This window comes from Macrosteles quadrilineatus, unplaced genomic scaffold (genome assembly GCF_028750875.1).
Source record: "Macrosteles quadrilineatus isolate MER2022 unplaced genomic scaffold, UCM_ALF_1.0 Scaffold_2__2_contigs__length_208266976, whole genome shotgun sequence".
Taxonomy (NCBI): domain Eukaryota; kingdom Metazoa; phylum Arthropoda; class Insecta; order Hemiptera; family Cicadellidae; genus Macrosteles; species Macrosteles quadrilineatus.
In genome coordinates, this window is record NW_026542595.1 from 62,741,820 (window position 1) to 62,760,420 (window position 18,601).

Consider the following 18,601-nt stretch of genomic DNA (forward strand, 5'->3'; position numbering starts at 1 on the left):
GTCCAAGAAACCTACTCTATGTACATATTAGATTTAAGTGTGGATTACGTTTGCTCTTGTGTTTTTTAATTGTTTGTTGAAGCTGTAATGCTTCAAGGGGGCCGGAATGTTCGGTATTCATATTTTTAGAGTATTTAGAAATTAATCATTATGTTAATTAAGTCACTGGTTAATTAATCATGCTTATGTGTATATAAATCACCACATTTATTGTAATATTATTTAGTCTCAGTAACAATTTATTGTAAATAGACTCCCGCTTTCAATATTCAAATGAGATTGCTAAGCCCGCTCGAATTTCCCGCCACAGTAAGGCCTATTTTCCTGTACTACATACCCATGAATCACCTGACACCGTGTTTGCTTCAATCGCATTTCCTATTGGCCATCGAATTCCTAGACCCCTCTAAACCGCAATTGCATTTTTCAAAGTGAATCCGGTGATCGGCGTCTGTCTGTCCACGGTCGGCGTCCATAACTCACGGTGTATTCCGTTTCTCGTATCTCGGGACATTAATTGCCCATTTTTACCTCTCTTTAACGTATTTTTAGGCTATAGATTAATTATATCTGGCCTCTCTCTCCTCTATAGTACATTTAACTATATATACATTTTAATTTCCCCCTTTTGTTTGTGATTAAATTACTTAAATTGTGATCTAGTGCTTTCAGACTCTTCAAACCTCAAGACAGTGTGTGCGCGTCCGTGTATTACTTCTAGACTTTTCGTACGTTTTCACCGCGACTTCCGCGTATTAGTGAGCTCTTTGTGATTATGAACTTGGGTGCGTTGCGTTCTCCAAAATTCTACAAAACAGAAGCACTCGGTCTAAGGACTCCGCCATCCGCCATCGCTCCACAATAGACGACGCCGCTGCCTTACTCTCCACCTTTGGATAATTGGACTCAAGGTACAACCTTAAGGTTTTGTGTGTGTTTTAATTAGACTCTAAAACTAATCTCATTTGCCTCTCACAAGACATTTTATTCCATCTCGGGACCTCAGTGCCCTTCAAATTGCAGATTGGCCATTTTTCTCTAATTTAATTATTTTTCTCTTGAACTATTAATTAGTTCTGGTCCTTCGAGTTATTAATTATTTTCATTTCACCCATTACGCCCTCAACAGGCCACTAGTTATAGTACATATTTATTGATCAGACAGTCAAAATGTGTAGTTTTGAAAATTGATCTTTTACAGTTATCGTTTGTCTAAGTATAGCATGATTCTTATAGCATTTTTAGAGTTTCAGAACTGTATCTAAACCTTTTGGGCGTTCCTCCATAGATTGCCAGACCATAAGACAAAATATTTTTATTTTAGAATGTCCAGGTTACATTAGTGACACTGGCCTAAAAACATACAACCCTGAAGAAAGTTTTTGTATTATGATTTGTGTATATTTAAGATTTGTGTCTAGGTTAAGCCCAAAAATTGAGTATGCTTAAGATCTCCTTTTTTTTACGGGGTAGAAATGGGATTTTCCCATTTTTCACTGTAAAAAGTTGCAATTTATTTCCAAACCATTTTGAAGAGATTTTTTTTTTATTATTATTATTCTTTGTCATGAGAGCCGAAGCCCCCTGACTACGTACCCGGTACCTGTCGTGAGACTCAACCCGGGCTCCATGATGTAGGCCGAAGCTTACGCATCAACCTTTAGCACATCATGGGCGGATGACTTAAGGTCATCAGGCTCGCCGGCTGCCGAAGCAGACCCTTCGGAAAGAGGGTTGCCCCTCAATCCTAACCAGGGATTCCGGCTGCTTGTTTAAGCGTCACTCCACCTGGGTTCCACTAGGTCGGAACCTAGAGGTCCATGGTAGAGCGCCCCGACGCATTTAGTGCAAGCAACACTCGGGACCTATCTAATCCCTGACAGGCAGAACATATATTTTGAAGAGATCATAAAAACAAATAATTTAGTATACAGAAGCGTTGTTGTATGCCTAACGGTTACGGAGAAAATAAAAAAGTGTACATTTAAAATGACCATGTTATTCTTATGGAGAATAAATGATGTCTTAAAGCTTGCTTGTCTATGGAAATATTTTAGGGAAATTTGGAAATTTTGGCCATATTGAAAAAAAACCCGATTTTCGAGACTCCGATTTTATTAGACTTTTAGTTTGGTATTATTTCACATACTTATTGGAAATGTAAACCATTAAAAACTCTTTTAAAGCAATTTTTTTTAAAGTTAAGGGGTTTTATTTCATATCTTGACTAGACTAAATTTGATCTAAATAACTGTAAACATGAACAACAATACGATTGGAATCATATGAAGTAAAAAAAAAACATCTGATTAACAACAGTATTGCCAAAATAAACCTGTAAACATTATACATGTAATTATTTTTGTAATTAACTATTTGTGTTTTATTACTTAACTACAATTGAACGAGCGGAAGCGAATCCTGTGGAGTTTAAAAACAGCTGATTAACAACAGTATTACCAAAATATACCTGTTAACATTATACATATATTTTTTTTATAAACTACTTGTGAACTATTACAAAATAAGAGAATTGAATGAGCGTAAAAAAGTATTGAAACAAATTGTATTGCTTGACTCAACACAGAATTCGCTTATGACAAATATGTGTGTGTTAGTATCTGTGGAGACGATACAGGCCACGATGAATTGTTATCCAAGCGTACCAACTAACAATTAAGATATGGTAATTTTCAGAATTCCCATAAGAATTACATAGTTTTTTTTTATAACTATCCCACCACCACTTAAGATAATTTAATGATTAAGAATATTAAATTGCATATATTTTTTAAGGATTTACAACATGGGTATAGCACAGACTAGGGATTAAAAGTTTTGTTCCCTATAGTGACCAAAGTTGAAATAAGTTATTTACTACTAACAACTTAAGACAGATTTTTACCTATTTTCAACCCCATACAACACGTTTGCTGTATATTTTTTTATCTTAAATCATGAATAGTTTATAGATAATACAGTTTCAAAGGTTTGTACCAAATTCGGTCTAAATTGGAGGTTCAGAAGAAAATTTACAGGGAAAATAGTAAGGTTTATTATTATTTATTTTTTTTGGACGCCATATTGGAAAAACCCAATTTCCGAGACTCCGATTTTATTAGACTTTTAGTATGTTATTTAACATACTTTTTGGAAATGAAAACCATCAAAAAACCTTTTAGAGCAATTTTTTTAAGGTTAAGGGTGTTTTTTTCATATCTTGACTAGACTATAATGTTGATGTCTGAGGAGATGTTTAACTGTGGCGCAATCAACTCCTTTTGATTTCTTCAACTCCAATGCTTGTTTGTCTTCTTCATATAACCATTTTAGAAGAGTTTAAGAATATAATTTTGGTCTTAAAACACAATATTCTTACATAATATGACCACCTAATTTGTCTTTAAACTTTCCAGTAACTTATTTATTTTTATCAGAGTATAAACAATGGTCTTTACTATATCCAGAGGTATCAAAATATACTTTGATTATCGAAAGAATGTGCCTTGGCGTAGCGGCCGCGCGGCGATCGATTTTAAGTACAAACATTCTATTTTACAAACTTGTGGAAACGTAAAAAATAAAGTTAGAAATTTCAAATAAACGGTGTTTAAATATTCAGTTAAGCACGTTTTCAGCACATGTTTTATATATTTTTTTATCTTATTTCGATGAATTAATATTTGTAGATATATTTGTAAAAACACGAATTCGAATTACATTTTTTGCATTCGCCATGTTTTATGTAGAATAACTGCGACTAGAATCATCGGAAAAATATTTCTTGTTGAGAATTACTAGTCGACATTCTTAGAAACAATATATTAAAAACAAGGATCCCCACGATTACAATTAACGACGTTATTATTTTTTCCGAATGCACTGTTAACTCTGTTATTTTTAGTCGTACATAAATGAGCTTCACGTGACATTTTCTTCAAATAACATTATTTATAACGAATTTAAAAAATTAATTTTTCATGATAAAGGATTACTGCAATGGATTAATATATATAGTGTGACCATTTTATTCGCGCATTCCACTGCCAACCCCACAATCTCGGCCTTTCCTGGACACAAATGGCAACCGCTTCCACGAAAACTGAACCGTTATGCTTACCCTAAATCTGGGGAAAATTTCTTGCTTTTAGTTTAGTACATGCGGTGACTGAGTGATGTTCGTGCGTGTGTTATTATTATTCTTCAGTATAAGTGATAGAATGATATTATTTGGTATTTTAATTGTAATTTAACGTGATTTAAAGTTATTTTGTGAACATATACCTTACTGATTGAGAATGGAGCAACCTAATGAAGATGTGCAAAGGAAAAGTAGAAGAAGACCTAGGACTCGAACGCAAAATAAACAAAATATTTCGGGACGAGGCGTATCTCTGAAAGTACAGTTGAGAGAATTTGTGTGCAAAGTGCGGGAGTATTTTGACAGAGAAAAGGCAAATAAAGGCCCTTTGATTCCAGTTAATATTTCAATACAGCGAACTGCAGCTGCACTTAAAATACATAAAAATACAGTTAAGCGAGTTTGCAAGGAAAAAAGATTTGAAAATATTACAAAATGAAAATAATAATCAACTTTTAACTCCAGGAAACGGGGGAAAACTGTAACAAAACTTAATGTATTTCAGGAAGACGCTATACGAAAACACGTGTATTAATACTACATTAGAAAAGAATATCCAACCTTGAAAAAAACTATTATCATCGTTGGGAAAAGAAGATCTGTTTAACGGTAGTCTGTCTTCCCTTAGAAAGATAATAAAAGATTTAGGATTTATGTGGAGAACATTTTCGGGTAGAAAAGTGATTATGGAGAGAAGTGACATCGCTGCCTGGAGATGCCGTTTTCTTCGCCGAATAAAATACGAGAATTTCGATGGTATAATTTGGCTAGATGAGACTTGAGTCAATGCGGGTCTTTGTTTGAAAGAAGGATGGACTGATGAGTCACTGCAGGGGACAATGGCAACACCTGTGGGAAAAGGTGAGCGGTTAACATTATGCCATGCTGGATCTTCAAAGGGGTTTGTTGAAAATTCCCTCCTACTATTTAAATCAAAAGGAACTGGTGACTACCATGAAGATATGGACCGCGACAAGTTCTACAACTGGTGTTCTGAAACCATGCTAAATAACCTAGAAGAGCAATAACAATAATAATAATAGTAATAATTAATAGTAATGGACAATGCTCCATATCATACAAAGCAAATTGATAAAGCTCCTACAAGCAAAAATAAATAATCAGACATAGTTGAACGGCTAAATATAAAATATATTCAAGCTACAGAAAATGTAAACTTTTGAAGTTAGTGAAACTGCACCAACCACAGAACAAGAGATATTATGTAGATGAATTGATCGAGAGCAGCGATCACAGAGTGATACGTATACACACAAACACCTTCCCCACACATCTATCTGAATCACAATACCAGACCAAGCACAGCACAAGCCGTACTACGGAAAACCTGAGAATCAGAGAGATCCTCGAGCTCCCAACGCACACAAATCTCGGGATGCTCCCCCACCCCAAGCAGCTGAACAGACTAAGCCGTCCAAAGTCACCAAGCCTAAGTCAACTAAGTCCCCCCCCCAACACGCTTACACAAAGCAAGTGCTCAGCAAGTAGACGAGTCAAACGTCTTCAAAGCTTCCAACTTTTATGGGAGGAAGCATGTGCCAGATTGCTGATACCGTTTTTGTTAAACCTATGGTTGTGTAGGCATATTTAAGTAAAAATCAAAAAGTAAAAAGCGGCAGAAGATACAGTGAAAGCACTTCAAAATCGCAATTACTTTGAAAATGTTCTGAAAGGTCAAGATGTTGATGCTGCTTATGGAAACATTTCCAGCAACGAAGATGCAGTGCTAAATAAAAAAAAACATTCTCGACAATCAACACACTATTTTCTCTCATGAAACTTTCCCTGACAATGAAGAAGATGTAAATAAAATAGGCATGGTGTCTGACAACTACAAGCTCAACATTTCCATAAACGAAGATGCAGTTGTAAATGAGGAAAGCATGAACGACCAAGATGAAGTGTTAACTAATGTAACCTTCCCTGACAATAAAGAAGACGTTGATAAAATAGACATAGTCCCTGATAACAGGTTCATTATTTCCGACAGTGAAGATGCTGTTGCAAATGAAGGGAACATTAACTGCAATCAAGAGACTGTTTTAACTGATGAAACCTTCCCTGACAATCAGGATGAAGATGATATACCTATGGTACCCGAGAACCAGGCGGATGAGGAAGGTAAAAAAAGGAGTAAGAAGCCCAATACTTCTACATGGACTCGAGTTTTAAACAAAAACAACAGAGAACTAGGCGAAGAATATTCTGGTATAAAAAAAGTTGGTGATAGATGGCATTATAATATTATGAAACCTGCAAAAAAAATGAAAAGCCACTGTAATTGTTCCATGAGCACGAAAAGCAAAAACATTAACTGCAATTTGTTTACTGAAGAATGTAGGCAGGAGTTATTCAACATGTTTTGGAAGAAAATGAGTTGGGAGCAAAGAAAAACACACATACAAGCTATGATAGACTCTGATTGCACCAAAGACTTGAAAAATCAACAAAATGATGTCTCAAGGCGTAACTCATCTCTGTTTTATCATTTTAAGCTTAATGGGCAACGGATACGAGTATGCAAAACATTATTCACCAATACTTATTGCATAACAGATTGGGTGATTTCAAACTGGCTTAAAAAATCACAGGATACAGTAACTGAGGCGGGGAACAAAAACGTTGAAAGCAAGAAAAGCAAGAAAAGGAAATCTAACAGGAGCGAAGAATATCAATATACATACCAAGGAAGGATCAGTGTGATCTATGCACTAGTTATAATATGAAAAATTGTGATGAAGAGACTTATGAAAATCATCTTTTGAAAAAAGAATTGTAGTAGTGAAGACCATGTTTTAACAGTAGACAAACAAGCAATTCTATTAGCTCCATCATTGAAGGCGTCTGCATTGTATTATAAGTCAAAACTAATTGTGCATAACTACACTGTATTTAACAACAAAACAAAAGATGTGTGTTATGTATGGCATGAGGGGGAAGGGGGGGGGGGTAAATTCTAATGAGTTTGCGTCAATATTAACCCATCACATTGAACACCATTTGCAGCCCTTGCCTCGTGAAACTGCAATTGTATGGAGTGACGGTTGCTGTTATCAAAACAGAAATGCCAACTTGACCAACAGTCTTTTAATACTAGCTGAAAAAAGAAATATCGTTATAGTTCAAAAATACTTGGAACATGGTCACACACAGATGGAGTGTGACTCCATCCACGCCCAAATAGAAAAAAAGTTAAAAAAACAGGGACATTTTTGTACCAGCTAACTACATAGAAATAATGAAAACTGCTAGAAGGAACCCAATGCCATACAACGTCAAGTACATCGATCATGACTTTTTTATGGACTTTTCCAAATCCATAATATACAGCACAATAAGACCTGGCCTTAAAGCAGGAGATTCAAAAGTTACAGATATCACGGCTTTAAAGCATACCCCAAACAAAGAGGTGTTCTACAAATTGAGTTTCGATGAAGAATGGGCATTGCTTACGAAAAGAACCAGAAAAAGTGCTTTATTTGAAAATCCAACAAAACTTTACAAAGAACCACTAAAAGTCAAGCCATACAAGTACCAGCATTTGCAGGAATTGAAGAGTGTGATTCCAAAGGACTTTCATGGTTTCCATGACACCCTAAAACACTGATGGACGCTGATGCACTGACATGCACTCGCTTTTTTACTTATTAACGCTCCTCTCAAGGGTCATAGCAATTTGTAATTTGAAACAATTTTAACAATGTCCAATTATTTCACTCTAAGCATAGTATTTTATAAACAAGGTATTTTATTTGATTCAATGTGGTCAAGTTTCATTTATACAAAACCTCGTATGTCTAATAATCTTAAATGTAAAAGCTTGTATGTCTGGCAACAATAAAAAATAAAAATGTCATCCCTTTGTTTTGTTGCCATAGTAACTGAAACTCTGAAATACTCAATAATATCTCACACTGTTTCCAAAACAAATTAATTTTTTTAAATAATTAAGTTTTTTTAATCTTCTGAAAAGTTGAAGTGTTTGGACTTACAAGGAAGCCATCGATTTGCATTTGAGTAATGGTGGCCATAGACTGCAATTCTTTTCCATTAGGAGTGTTTGTACAGTTGGTGGTAAATATCTATTTGCTGTTTTTATTTTTTCCTAAAGGCATTGTCTCATTCTATTGTAAGCTGAGCATTCTGTAATGATGTGTTCCATTGTTTTTATGCCCTGGTTCACACCAGATGCAGTATGGAGATTGATTTAATGAGTTTAATTGATTTTATGCAACCAATGAAATACACCATATTTTTTGATTATCACAAATTGTTTATTAATTTTAAAATAGCCTGTTAAAAATCCTACTTTGACAGTTATAATTGTGTAGTGTATCACTGATTTTTGTTGATGCTTACTTCAAATTAACTGTTGTCGTAATTGCGAACAAATTTAGGCCGGTGCTCCACTAAGGCCCCGTTTATGCACCAAGAGCGGGAGCGGTAGCGACAGCGATTTCTAACACCATTGAGTTAAATGGGGCTGTTTATGCACCAAGAGCGATAGCGGTTGACCTCCCGCTGCGGTTTCTAATTCGCCCGCCCTGTGACAGCAGATGCATTTGAGTCGGACCGGCTTCATCATGCGCGGCGGCGCCGCAGTCTTTTTAAGTGAGCTCCACTGTGCGGTTGTGCCGTGGCCTGTCTACTCCAAATTGAGCCAGTAGCGAACGTGGTGCTGCACGGTGGTCGTGATTTTGTGTGACGTTTCTGTGCTTTGTTTGTGTACCATGTTTGATGTGGACAAGTTTATTGAACTTATAAAGGACCATCCTTGTTTGTGGGACAAAAAAATAGAGGATTATTCAAACAAAACTTCTCGTGATAAGGTTTGGTTGGAAATAGGTGAAGCTTTTTATGATGGCTGGAGCGAACTGGATTTGAAAGTGAAAGATGAGAAAGGTAAGAAGATAATTTTACTATATTACATTTAATGTTTCAGAGCCCGGACGCTTATACTTGCTAAGTTCTCCTACAAATGATACTTTCCTTGGAAGTGCACTGCTCCAGGACCCATAAAGTAGGATGCAAAGTTATCTCTTACACATTTGCCACTTCCACGAGGTCCATGTCCGAAATTGTTGATATCCACAAATGGATGTGTTTCTGCATCATCAAAGTTTACCCCATCTCTTCTACTTACGAAATTATGCAACACACAGCAAGCTTTAACAATATCATCAATAAAGTATGGTTCAACTAAGATAGGGGTGTGAAACACCCTCCATTTGTTAGATAACACTCCAAAAGCGCATTCTACTGTTCGTCGGCATCTTGAATGTCGATAATTGGACACACGTTTTTGAGGAGTAAGTTGCCGTGCTGGGTAAGGGTATAATAGGTTGGTTAACAGCTTAAACGCTTCATCACCTACCAGAACAAAAGGCTGAGGATTGCTATTTGTACTAGGTAGAGCGCACGGAGGAGTAAAGTCCAATTTCTTTGAATAAAATTTCTTTCCAAAACTGCTGTCTTTGAACACGTTTGAGTCGCCATCTTTACCCAAAGCCCCAACATCTATTGCAACAAAGCTTAAGTTAGCATCTGCTACTGCCATGAGTACTATTGAAATAACTTTTTATAATTAAAGAAATTTGAGCCACCACCACAGGGATTGACACATCGGATGTGTTTTCCGTCTATCGCACCAACACAGTTCGGAAAGTTTGTTTTCACGTAGAATTTTTCTGCAATCGCCAACCACGTTCCCTTTGTAGGTTCTGGCATTTCTACTGGCTGCAGAATAATCCAAATAACTTTACAGCAATGTCGGACGATTTTTGGAATAGTTGATCGTCCAATACCAAATTCATATTGCAAGCTTGTGAAGGTCATTCCGGTGGATAAATACCTGTAACAAAACAAAATTATGTAATCCATGTAATTTTTTTTAAATATAATTTGTTATTTATTTTTTAGTGTAAAAAAGTATATTTTACAACAACTTTTTTTTAAGGGAGAGGAGGGAAAATGCTTTTACGCACACAGGTAGCCAGCCTGTAGTGTGAGACTCCTGAATCTATCGCAGAATACTCACTAAAAAACCCCCTCTACTCTGTTGGACACAGACCTGGAATTGTTTGTCACATTACTTCAAGTCAGGCCAACATGTTACCTAAGCCCTCAGGGCTCTCACTGTTTTTGGCATTTGGATACTTAATGACCTACACCGCATCCCGGTCAAGGTCGAGCTTCTTGGCGCGGAGAATACCCTGGATGTAATGTGACACACAGGTCCAATTGTCCTCACCCTTCGTCATCACCGGTATGACGTGGAACATTTTACAACTACTAGAATGCTACACAATAACAATTCGTAGCGTATTTATAATGTACAATTCGTAATTAAGATAACTTCTAAAAATGGTAAAAACGCATCTTGTCAGACAATCCTTAACCCTTTCCGCTCGTATGTCGCGGTGGCCGCGACATCCATTTTTGACGCTTCCACTCGAATGTCGCGGCTGCCGCGACATTGTTTTAAACGACTCTAAACTCACTTTATATAGTGCAGAAATGTTTAAAATGATAAGAAAAACTGATCAATGGTTTTCTCAATTTATTTTAGCTGCCCTTGGATCAAAGAAAACAACCACGAACGATTTAGTTGGCTTTGAAATAAGTTTGGTTCGTTTCGTGTTTGTTTACTTGAACGTCTGCTTCTGCTAGTTTATATTCTTTGTTCGCAGCGACTGTTATCGCGATTTTTATATTATATTTTACTTGTTTTGGGTAACTATTGTTTAGTAAACATTTTTCAGTGGTTAATTACCGATAATTTAGTAAAGTGAACGGGTAATTATGTTTATTTCACTTTAAAATGGATGACGAACTTTCTTTGTCAGACTCCTTGACCAGTAAATTATTTGAAGGAGGTTTGACTTCTGATGAAGAATCCGATTTAGATTGTGCTCCGGACTTAGATAATGAGGAAATATTGTTATTTGATGACAGTGACTTAGAAGAACTTGGTGATTTGGCCCATGATGTAAACTTTGGAGTTTTAGTACAAAGCCCAGCAAAAGCTGAAACTGTAAGTAGGCCTAAGCCTAGCCTTCATAGGTCTAGTTTTCTACAAGACACCTGCCCTTCAACAAGTCGTAATTTATTTGTTGATGATGACTTGCCTATCTCTGGTGCTCTATTACAAAGCCCAGATGAAACTTTACCTGTAAGTAGCCTACATGAGCCTAATGTTCATCAAGAAATCTAACCCTCAACTAGTAGGGATTTATTTGTCAGTCCAGTTATTGATGAATTACTTCCTGTAGTAGCGGTACCGGTACCACCAAAGCGTAGCCAAGGTAGGCCCAAAAACATACGCAGTTCTAAAACTCCAATTTATTCAAGAAAAAGGCCTACGCCTACGAAAAAGAGTCCAAGAAGCTCACAGCCTAAGCAACCGAAGAAACAGCCTTCCAGTGAAGACAAAAACTATAAACCTTACTTAGATTCTGACCCAGATTTTGATACTTTTCCCTATACTCTATTGTCAGGGTACAAGGCCCCATTGGGGCCACAACAACCTCAAACCCCTTTGGATTTTTTTCAATTATTTCTTACTGGGGAGTTGATAGATCATATTGTAAAAGAAACATATACATATGCATACGAGCACATTTCAATGGCTACCCCCTTGCAGAAAAGATCTATTTGGTCAAACTGGAAAGATTTAACTGCAGATGAGTTCAAAGCTTTTTTAGGCATTGTGATTAATATGGGTCTCAATCCTAAACCTAATTTACAGGATTATTTCTCTCATGAATGGCATAAAAAACAATCCTTTTTTACGGATGTCTTCTCCCGTGATCGTTTTTTTCAAATTTTTTGGTGTCTGCACGTGTCTAGTAAAACTCCAGCTGGCGTTTGCCCATCAAGAGGATCTAAGATTAGCCATTTAGTGACATATTTACAGGCTAAATTTTGTGAATACTTTGTTCCACCCTATGAGCTCTCTATGGATGAAAGCACTGTTTCCTTCAAAGGGAAAGTCCATTTCAAACAGTACAATCCTAAAAAGCCTATAAAGTGGGGCATGAAAGTATTTGTTATATCCGATTCAAGAACAGGCTATGTTTATACTTTTGAACCTTACTATGGTGCTGCAACCACGGCTATTTTGCCATTCCCTGAACATCAGTTCACCATGCGGATTGTGATGCTTTTGGCGGAACGAGTCAGAAATCAGTGTGGGTTTGAGTGCGGGTTCCACATTTATACAGACAGACTATACACCAGCTTGGCCTTAGCTCAGGAGCTCGCCAAAATAAGAATACACCTAACTGGTACGGTCCTAGGGAATCGACAAGGAAACCCATCTTCTTTTCAAAAGAAAAATATGAAGTCAAACAAGATGCAGTTACATGAAGTGCGTGCCTTTCGACACAAGGATAACGTTTTGGTATTGGCATGGAGGGACCAGAGGGACGTTACCATGCTTAGTACTGTGCATAACCCTTCAGTAGTGGAGATAGTGAGGAATAAAAAAGGAAGCACAGAAAAAGAGAAAGTTTTGAAACCCACGGTCATTATGGACTACAATGAGCGAATGGGTGGGGTTGATGCAGCTGATCACTATATATCGTCGTATATGTTTGTCCGCAAGTCCAAAAAATGGTGGAGAAAAATGTTTTTCTGGTTACTGGAAGTAAGTGTAGTAAACAGTTTTTTACTATACAACATGTATCAACAAAACATTGGAAACAAGTGTTGTGAATCAAAGAAGTTCAGGGAGATGCTGTTGTTACAACTTGTTGGGGACTTCCGCAATCCTAGTGGTAAAAGACGTGGTAGGCCTTCCACAAGCGACAAAGAAGAGAGGCTTAACCAAAAGCAGAAAAAGGACTGCGCTGTATGCAGCAACCGGAAAGTTCCTGGTCAAAAGAGGGAAACTCACTTCTTCTGTGAGACGTGTGAACGCAAACCTGGCCTTCACCCTGGTGAATGCTTCAAGCGGTACCATACCCTCAAAGACTACAAACCCTAGGTAGGTCAATAATTTAGGCCTATCTAAATATTAGTAATCTAGAATAACCTCAAGGTTCCAAATCAGAAATAATAGATATATTTGATAATTCAGCGTTTTTTAGCGAATTTATTACCGTAGGTCTCATGGTAAGACTTAGGCCCGGGACCGATTTACTTTTTCATTTTAATGTCCCCAGAGGCCAAAAACACCATTCGTTCAAATTTGTATATATGTATATATATATATATATATATAGATTTATATATATATATATGTGTCCGTGAACACGATAACTTGAGTAATTTTTATCCGATTTTGATGAAATTTGGTTTGAAGGTGTAAGGCGGGATAAACTTGAATGAGTTCGCGATCCAGCATAATCGGACCATGGGAACAGGGTTTTATGGGGGGTTTTATGGGGTAAAAATAGGTTTTTCTCACTTCTTACCCTCAAAACACAAAATTTCCCAATTTTTCTCTAAACCTTCTTAAAGAGCTTAAAAAAACAAACAATTCAGTATATCAAAGTGTTTTTGTACGGTTATTGGTTACGGAGAAAACTAAAAAAATGGTAAATTTAAAATTCCCATGTTATTCTTATGGAGAATATTGTAAAATGTTGTATAGTTTGCTTGTTTATGGATATATTTTGATCAAACTTGGCAAATTTATTTATTTTATAGTAAGCTATCAATATTTTACTAAAAACACACTACTTTATTAGTTTCCTTGTAGCAGCAAACCTAGGTACTCGTTAAACCTAATGTTATTTAAATAGATCAATTGAAAATCAATTCGGCCAAATGGAAATTCGCTTAGACGGCAGGTTTGCTGCGGCGGGGGTATTTTTATATATTTTTTGTTATATGTCGCTGAGATGACTTTCGAGTGGAAATATTAGAATATAAAAAGACAGAGTGTTGAAATAGAAGTAACTGTGTTATATTAAAGATCAGAATAGACTAGTAAACAGCATTTGATAATAAACATTTTGGTTGCTATGGTAACAACTACATATGTTCATAACATTCTCCCCCACTTAATCGCTGGAGAGCTTCCAGAGTCCTTAAGATAGGACGGAACCTTGCGCTGTCTGGAAGGACGAGTTAATTTGTTTTCTTTTTGTTCTGTGGCTTGAGGTCTGTCTAGATTTTCTTCCCTTAGAGTACCGTCTAGTTCTGTTGGATTGTTTGTATTTGATTCAGACTCTGGATGGATCTCTTGTGGTGGTGCTTGACAGTCTATAATAGGAATCCTTCTTGGAACAACAGAACTATCTTGTTTGTTTTGTGTTGTAAAGGTAACTTTCTTCTTGGATACAAGAGTCAAAATCAATTGATTTATGTGTCGTTTTAAACTTCGTCCAGAATCCAATTCAACAATGTAATGGTATTGACCTAATTTTCTCTTGACTGTACCAAACTGCCATATGTCTTTATTTCCCAGGTGAACTCTTGCCTGAACCCTCTCCCCCACTTTAAGAGAGCGGACGCAAAGAGGAGCAATCGATTTTGATGGAAGCTTTGCCTTTGGGTTAGGGAGAAGTGTGTCAAGTCTAATCCGAATCTTCCTGTTCAAATACAACTCTGCTGGAGTCTTGCCTGATGCCAAAGGTGTTGCTCGATATCTGAACATAATGTTTTGTAGCTTTGTGGTAATTGGGGTTGGATCATCGGCAGCAGCAATAAGTCTTCTCTTTAAAGTTTGTATGTTTCGTTCCGCCAGGCCATTTGTTGCAGGATGGTTAGGAGCAGTAAATTTTTGGAAAATCCCACGTTCTTTACAGTAGTTGATAAATTCCTCACTTTTGAATATAGTGGCATTGTCCGAGACCAAGAACGAGGGGTACCCATGGACCGAGAAAATGTTTTCAAGTAGTGCCATCGTCGTTGCTGAGGAAGGAGCATTTCGAAGAATGCGAACTTCTGCCCACTTTGATTTTGCATCTACACACATGAGGAAATAATTTCCATCCAATGGACCGGCATAATCAATATGCACTCTTTCCCAGTTATCACCAGGCTGATCCCACGGATGTACCGGAGCTTTTGGTGGATTGTGACGAACTTTAGCACAAGCTTCACTGCTTTTCACTAATCTTTCTATGTCTTTGTCCATACCTTCCCAATATACATATCCTCTAGCAAGCTGTTTCATTTTAGTAATTCCGAGGTGTGATTCATGGAGCTCATTTAGAATTTGATTTTGAAGACATTTGGGAATTACGACACGATCTGATCGGAAAAGTATGTTGTCTGAGATCGTGTAAGGGCTATCTTTGCGACTGTTTTTCAGTTCATGCAAAAGAACTTGAAGCTCAGGGTCTTTTGCTGTTTCTTCTTTTATCGTTTCTGCGGTTATCACTGTGCTGGAGATTTGAAGTAAGGTTTCTGCATTGATTGTGTTTATTTCTTTGTCAAATGTTAGTTCAGATGAAATTGATGATTGAACTGGGCTTCGAGACAAACAATCCACGTTTTCATTTTCTTTCCCTCTCTTGCATCGAACTGTATAGTCAAGACCACTGAGGAATGAAGAATAACGCAATAAGCGAGATGATGTCATTCGTGGCAGGGCACGTCCTGGATGAAAGATATGTGACAATGGTTCATTATCGGTGACGAGAGTGAATTTTTTACCAAAAACGTAATTGTAAAAATGGGTGACTGCGTAGATGATTGCTAGAGCTTCTCTATCAAGTTGGCTGTAATTGGTTTCAGCCTGGGTCAATGCTCTGGATGCATATGCAATTGGTCTTTCTTGACCATCGATATCATGACTGAGTATTGCAGCAATTCCAGTTGGGCTAGCATCTGTTGTGAGAATAACTGGTTTTGATGGGTCGAAAGGAATAATAACTGTATCACCACAAAGTTCAGATTTCAGATTCAGAAATGAGGCTTCAGCAGCAGCTGACCAAAAGAATTTTTCTCCTTTCCGAAGCAAACATAGTAGCGGATGTGTTTTTGAAGAGAAGTCAGGAATGAATTTTGCATAGTAAGTAACTAAGCCAAGAAAGCGTCTTAACTCATCAACATTTCGAGGGCGAGGCATCTGAGTAACTGCTTCAACCTTTTTAGGGCATTTTTGAATCTTATTGAATGACACCACATGTCCAAGGTAATTAATACTTTTCTTGAAGAAAACACATTTTGTTCTGTTAAGATGTAGATCATTCTTCTTGAGACATTCCAAACATGCAATAAGGTTCTTCCTACACTCTTCGAGAGTTTCACCGTGACAAATGATATCATCAAAGTATGCTTCTACCTTTGATAATCCGTTTAACAGTTGTGACAAAATTCGATTAAACTCAGAAGGGGCTGTTTTTATTCCAAAACTGAGACGATTCATGTTGAACATTCCTTTATGGGTTGATATTGTTTGAATCTTACTTCCCTCTTCATCGACTTTTAGATGCAAATAAGCCTTATGAAGATCCAACTTGCAGAAGTATCTTGATCCGCGGAGACTATGTAGGACATCATCAATGCGTCGAATGGGGTGGTTAGATGAGACAAGTTTTGAATTAACCCCACACTTGTAATCTACGCATAGTCTGACTCCTCCATCCGGCTTTGGGATAACAACCAATGGTGACCCCCAATCACTTGATGCGACTGGAGTTATGATTCCTTGAGACTCGAGGGTTGTAAGTTCCTTTTCTACTCTCTCTCGTAATGCGAAAGGGACATCACGTTCCCTAGTAAATACTGGGTTTTCATTATCTCTGAGTTGGAGTTTGACTTCAACATTTGGAACACATCCGATTCTTTCTTCAAAAATTGCTGAGTATTTTTCGAATATATCCCCTAGAGACGGAACTAAATTAACATCAACTGTATTCATCGGTGATTGCTTTCTGTTGTTTACCTCACTGAGTTCAATTCCAAGTCCACGAATCCAAATTCGTCCTAACAAAGCAGAATGACCTGCAGGTACTATAAATAAACCAGCATTTAGTGATTTTGCATTGTAAGAGACTGAGACAGTTACTTTACCTTTAGGTTTTATTATATGATCAGAGTAGGAGCGAAATGAGATAGGAGTTGGTTGAAGTGGCACTTTAAGTCCAAGTTTATCAAAGTCCGTTTCTGAGATTAAGGAAAATCGTGCACCAGAGTCTACTTCAAATGTTTGAGGCTTGTTGTTGATAGTGACTGTAACCATGTATTTGTCTGAGTCTGGTCCTACTATGTAAAGATCTTCCACATCGTTGATTTGTGTGATTCCATACTCATCTGGGTGACTGGATTCATCTTCTGTGTAGTGAGACAACAGGGTGTTTGTTTTAGAGTTCTTTATTAGAGACGTTATACACACTTTTGATACGTGGCCTTGTTTTCCACAGGAAGTGCATTGAAGATAATTCCGATTAGTTTTGCATTCATTAGACTGATGGTTTGATCGACCACATTTGAAACAAAGTCCATCAATACCCAAAGCTTTGTAGTCAACGTGTCTGTTTAAGCTTTTGTTATGGAAATGTTGTGATTGAGATCTATTGGAACGGCGGTCATCATATTTGTGTGTCTTAAATTGCTTGAAACTTTGATATTCCTTTGTCTTAGACCTTGAATGCCTATCAATTTTGTGTGTATCTGCATTTTCACTTGATGATTGTGTGACAGGATTACAAATTTTATTTGATTCATAGTGGGAAGCTTCTAGGGCAATTGCTTTTTTGAGGAGTGAGTCAAAACTGTTGAGATTAGTATCTTGTAGAAGTTGTTCACGTATCCAATTGTCTTTTAGTCCTCTAATAAATTGAGGGCGGAGAAATTCATCAGCAATTGAAATTTTACTTTCACATTCATTGCAAGAAGTGTAAAAATTACAATCATTCAGGTTACCTTTCAGGACTGTGACAAAATCAGAGATAGATTGATGCAAATGTTGTGAAACACTGAGGAAATAGTGTTGTGCAACAATATGAGATACTGTGGGTGACAACATCATTGTGAAATGTTCAATTAATTTTGAAAAATTAAGGTCTTTTACAGGATTGTCTGGGCCCAAAAGAGTTGTCAGATTATTGTAATGTTCCTTACCAATGGATGAGCACAGGAGTTGAGCTTTCATCTTGTCTTCTTTAATGTTCTTCAAATTGCAATAATTTTCAAAACGTTCCAAATATGATTTGAATTTATCATTATTTGGATCAAAATGTTCAAAAGGATTGATCTGAGGAGTTGAAGTTTTATTACCTAGAGCTGCAGCCAAAACATTCATGAGTCTTTCAAATTGTTCTTCATTCATGGTTAACAAAATACAATTTCTTGAAAATAATAGAATAAAACAAGAATTGATAATAGTTTTTTACCAAATCGTCGCCAACTGAGATGACTTTCGAGTGGAAATATTAGAATATAAAAAGACAGAGTGTTGAAATAGAAGTAACTGTGTTATATTAAAGATCAGAATAGAAAAGTAAACATTTGATAATAAACATTTTGGTTGCTATGGTAACA

At 36.8% G+C, this 18,601-nt stretch overlaps 1 protein-coding gene across 1 annotated transcript; it reads right to left on the minus strand.

Annotated features, from left to right (window-relative positions):
* Window positions 1-14,150: 14,150 nt before the first annotated feature.
* Window positions 14,151-18,389, minus strand: LOC128984319 (uncharacterized protein K02A2.6-like). Its single transcript, XM_054403625.1, has 2 exons — window positions 18,338-18,389; window positions 14,151-17,392 (listed from the first exon to the last, which is right to left on the minus strand). Exons 1-2 carry the CDS (start codon window positions 18,387-18,389, stop codon window positions 14,151-14,153), a joined length of 3,294 nt encoding a protein of 1,097 aa, XP_054259600.1.
* Window positions 18,390-18,601: the final 212 nt, after the last annotated feature.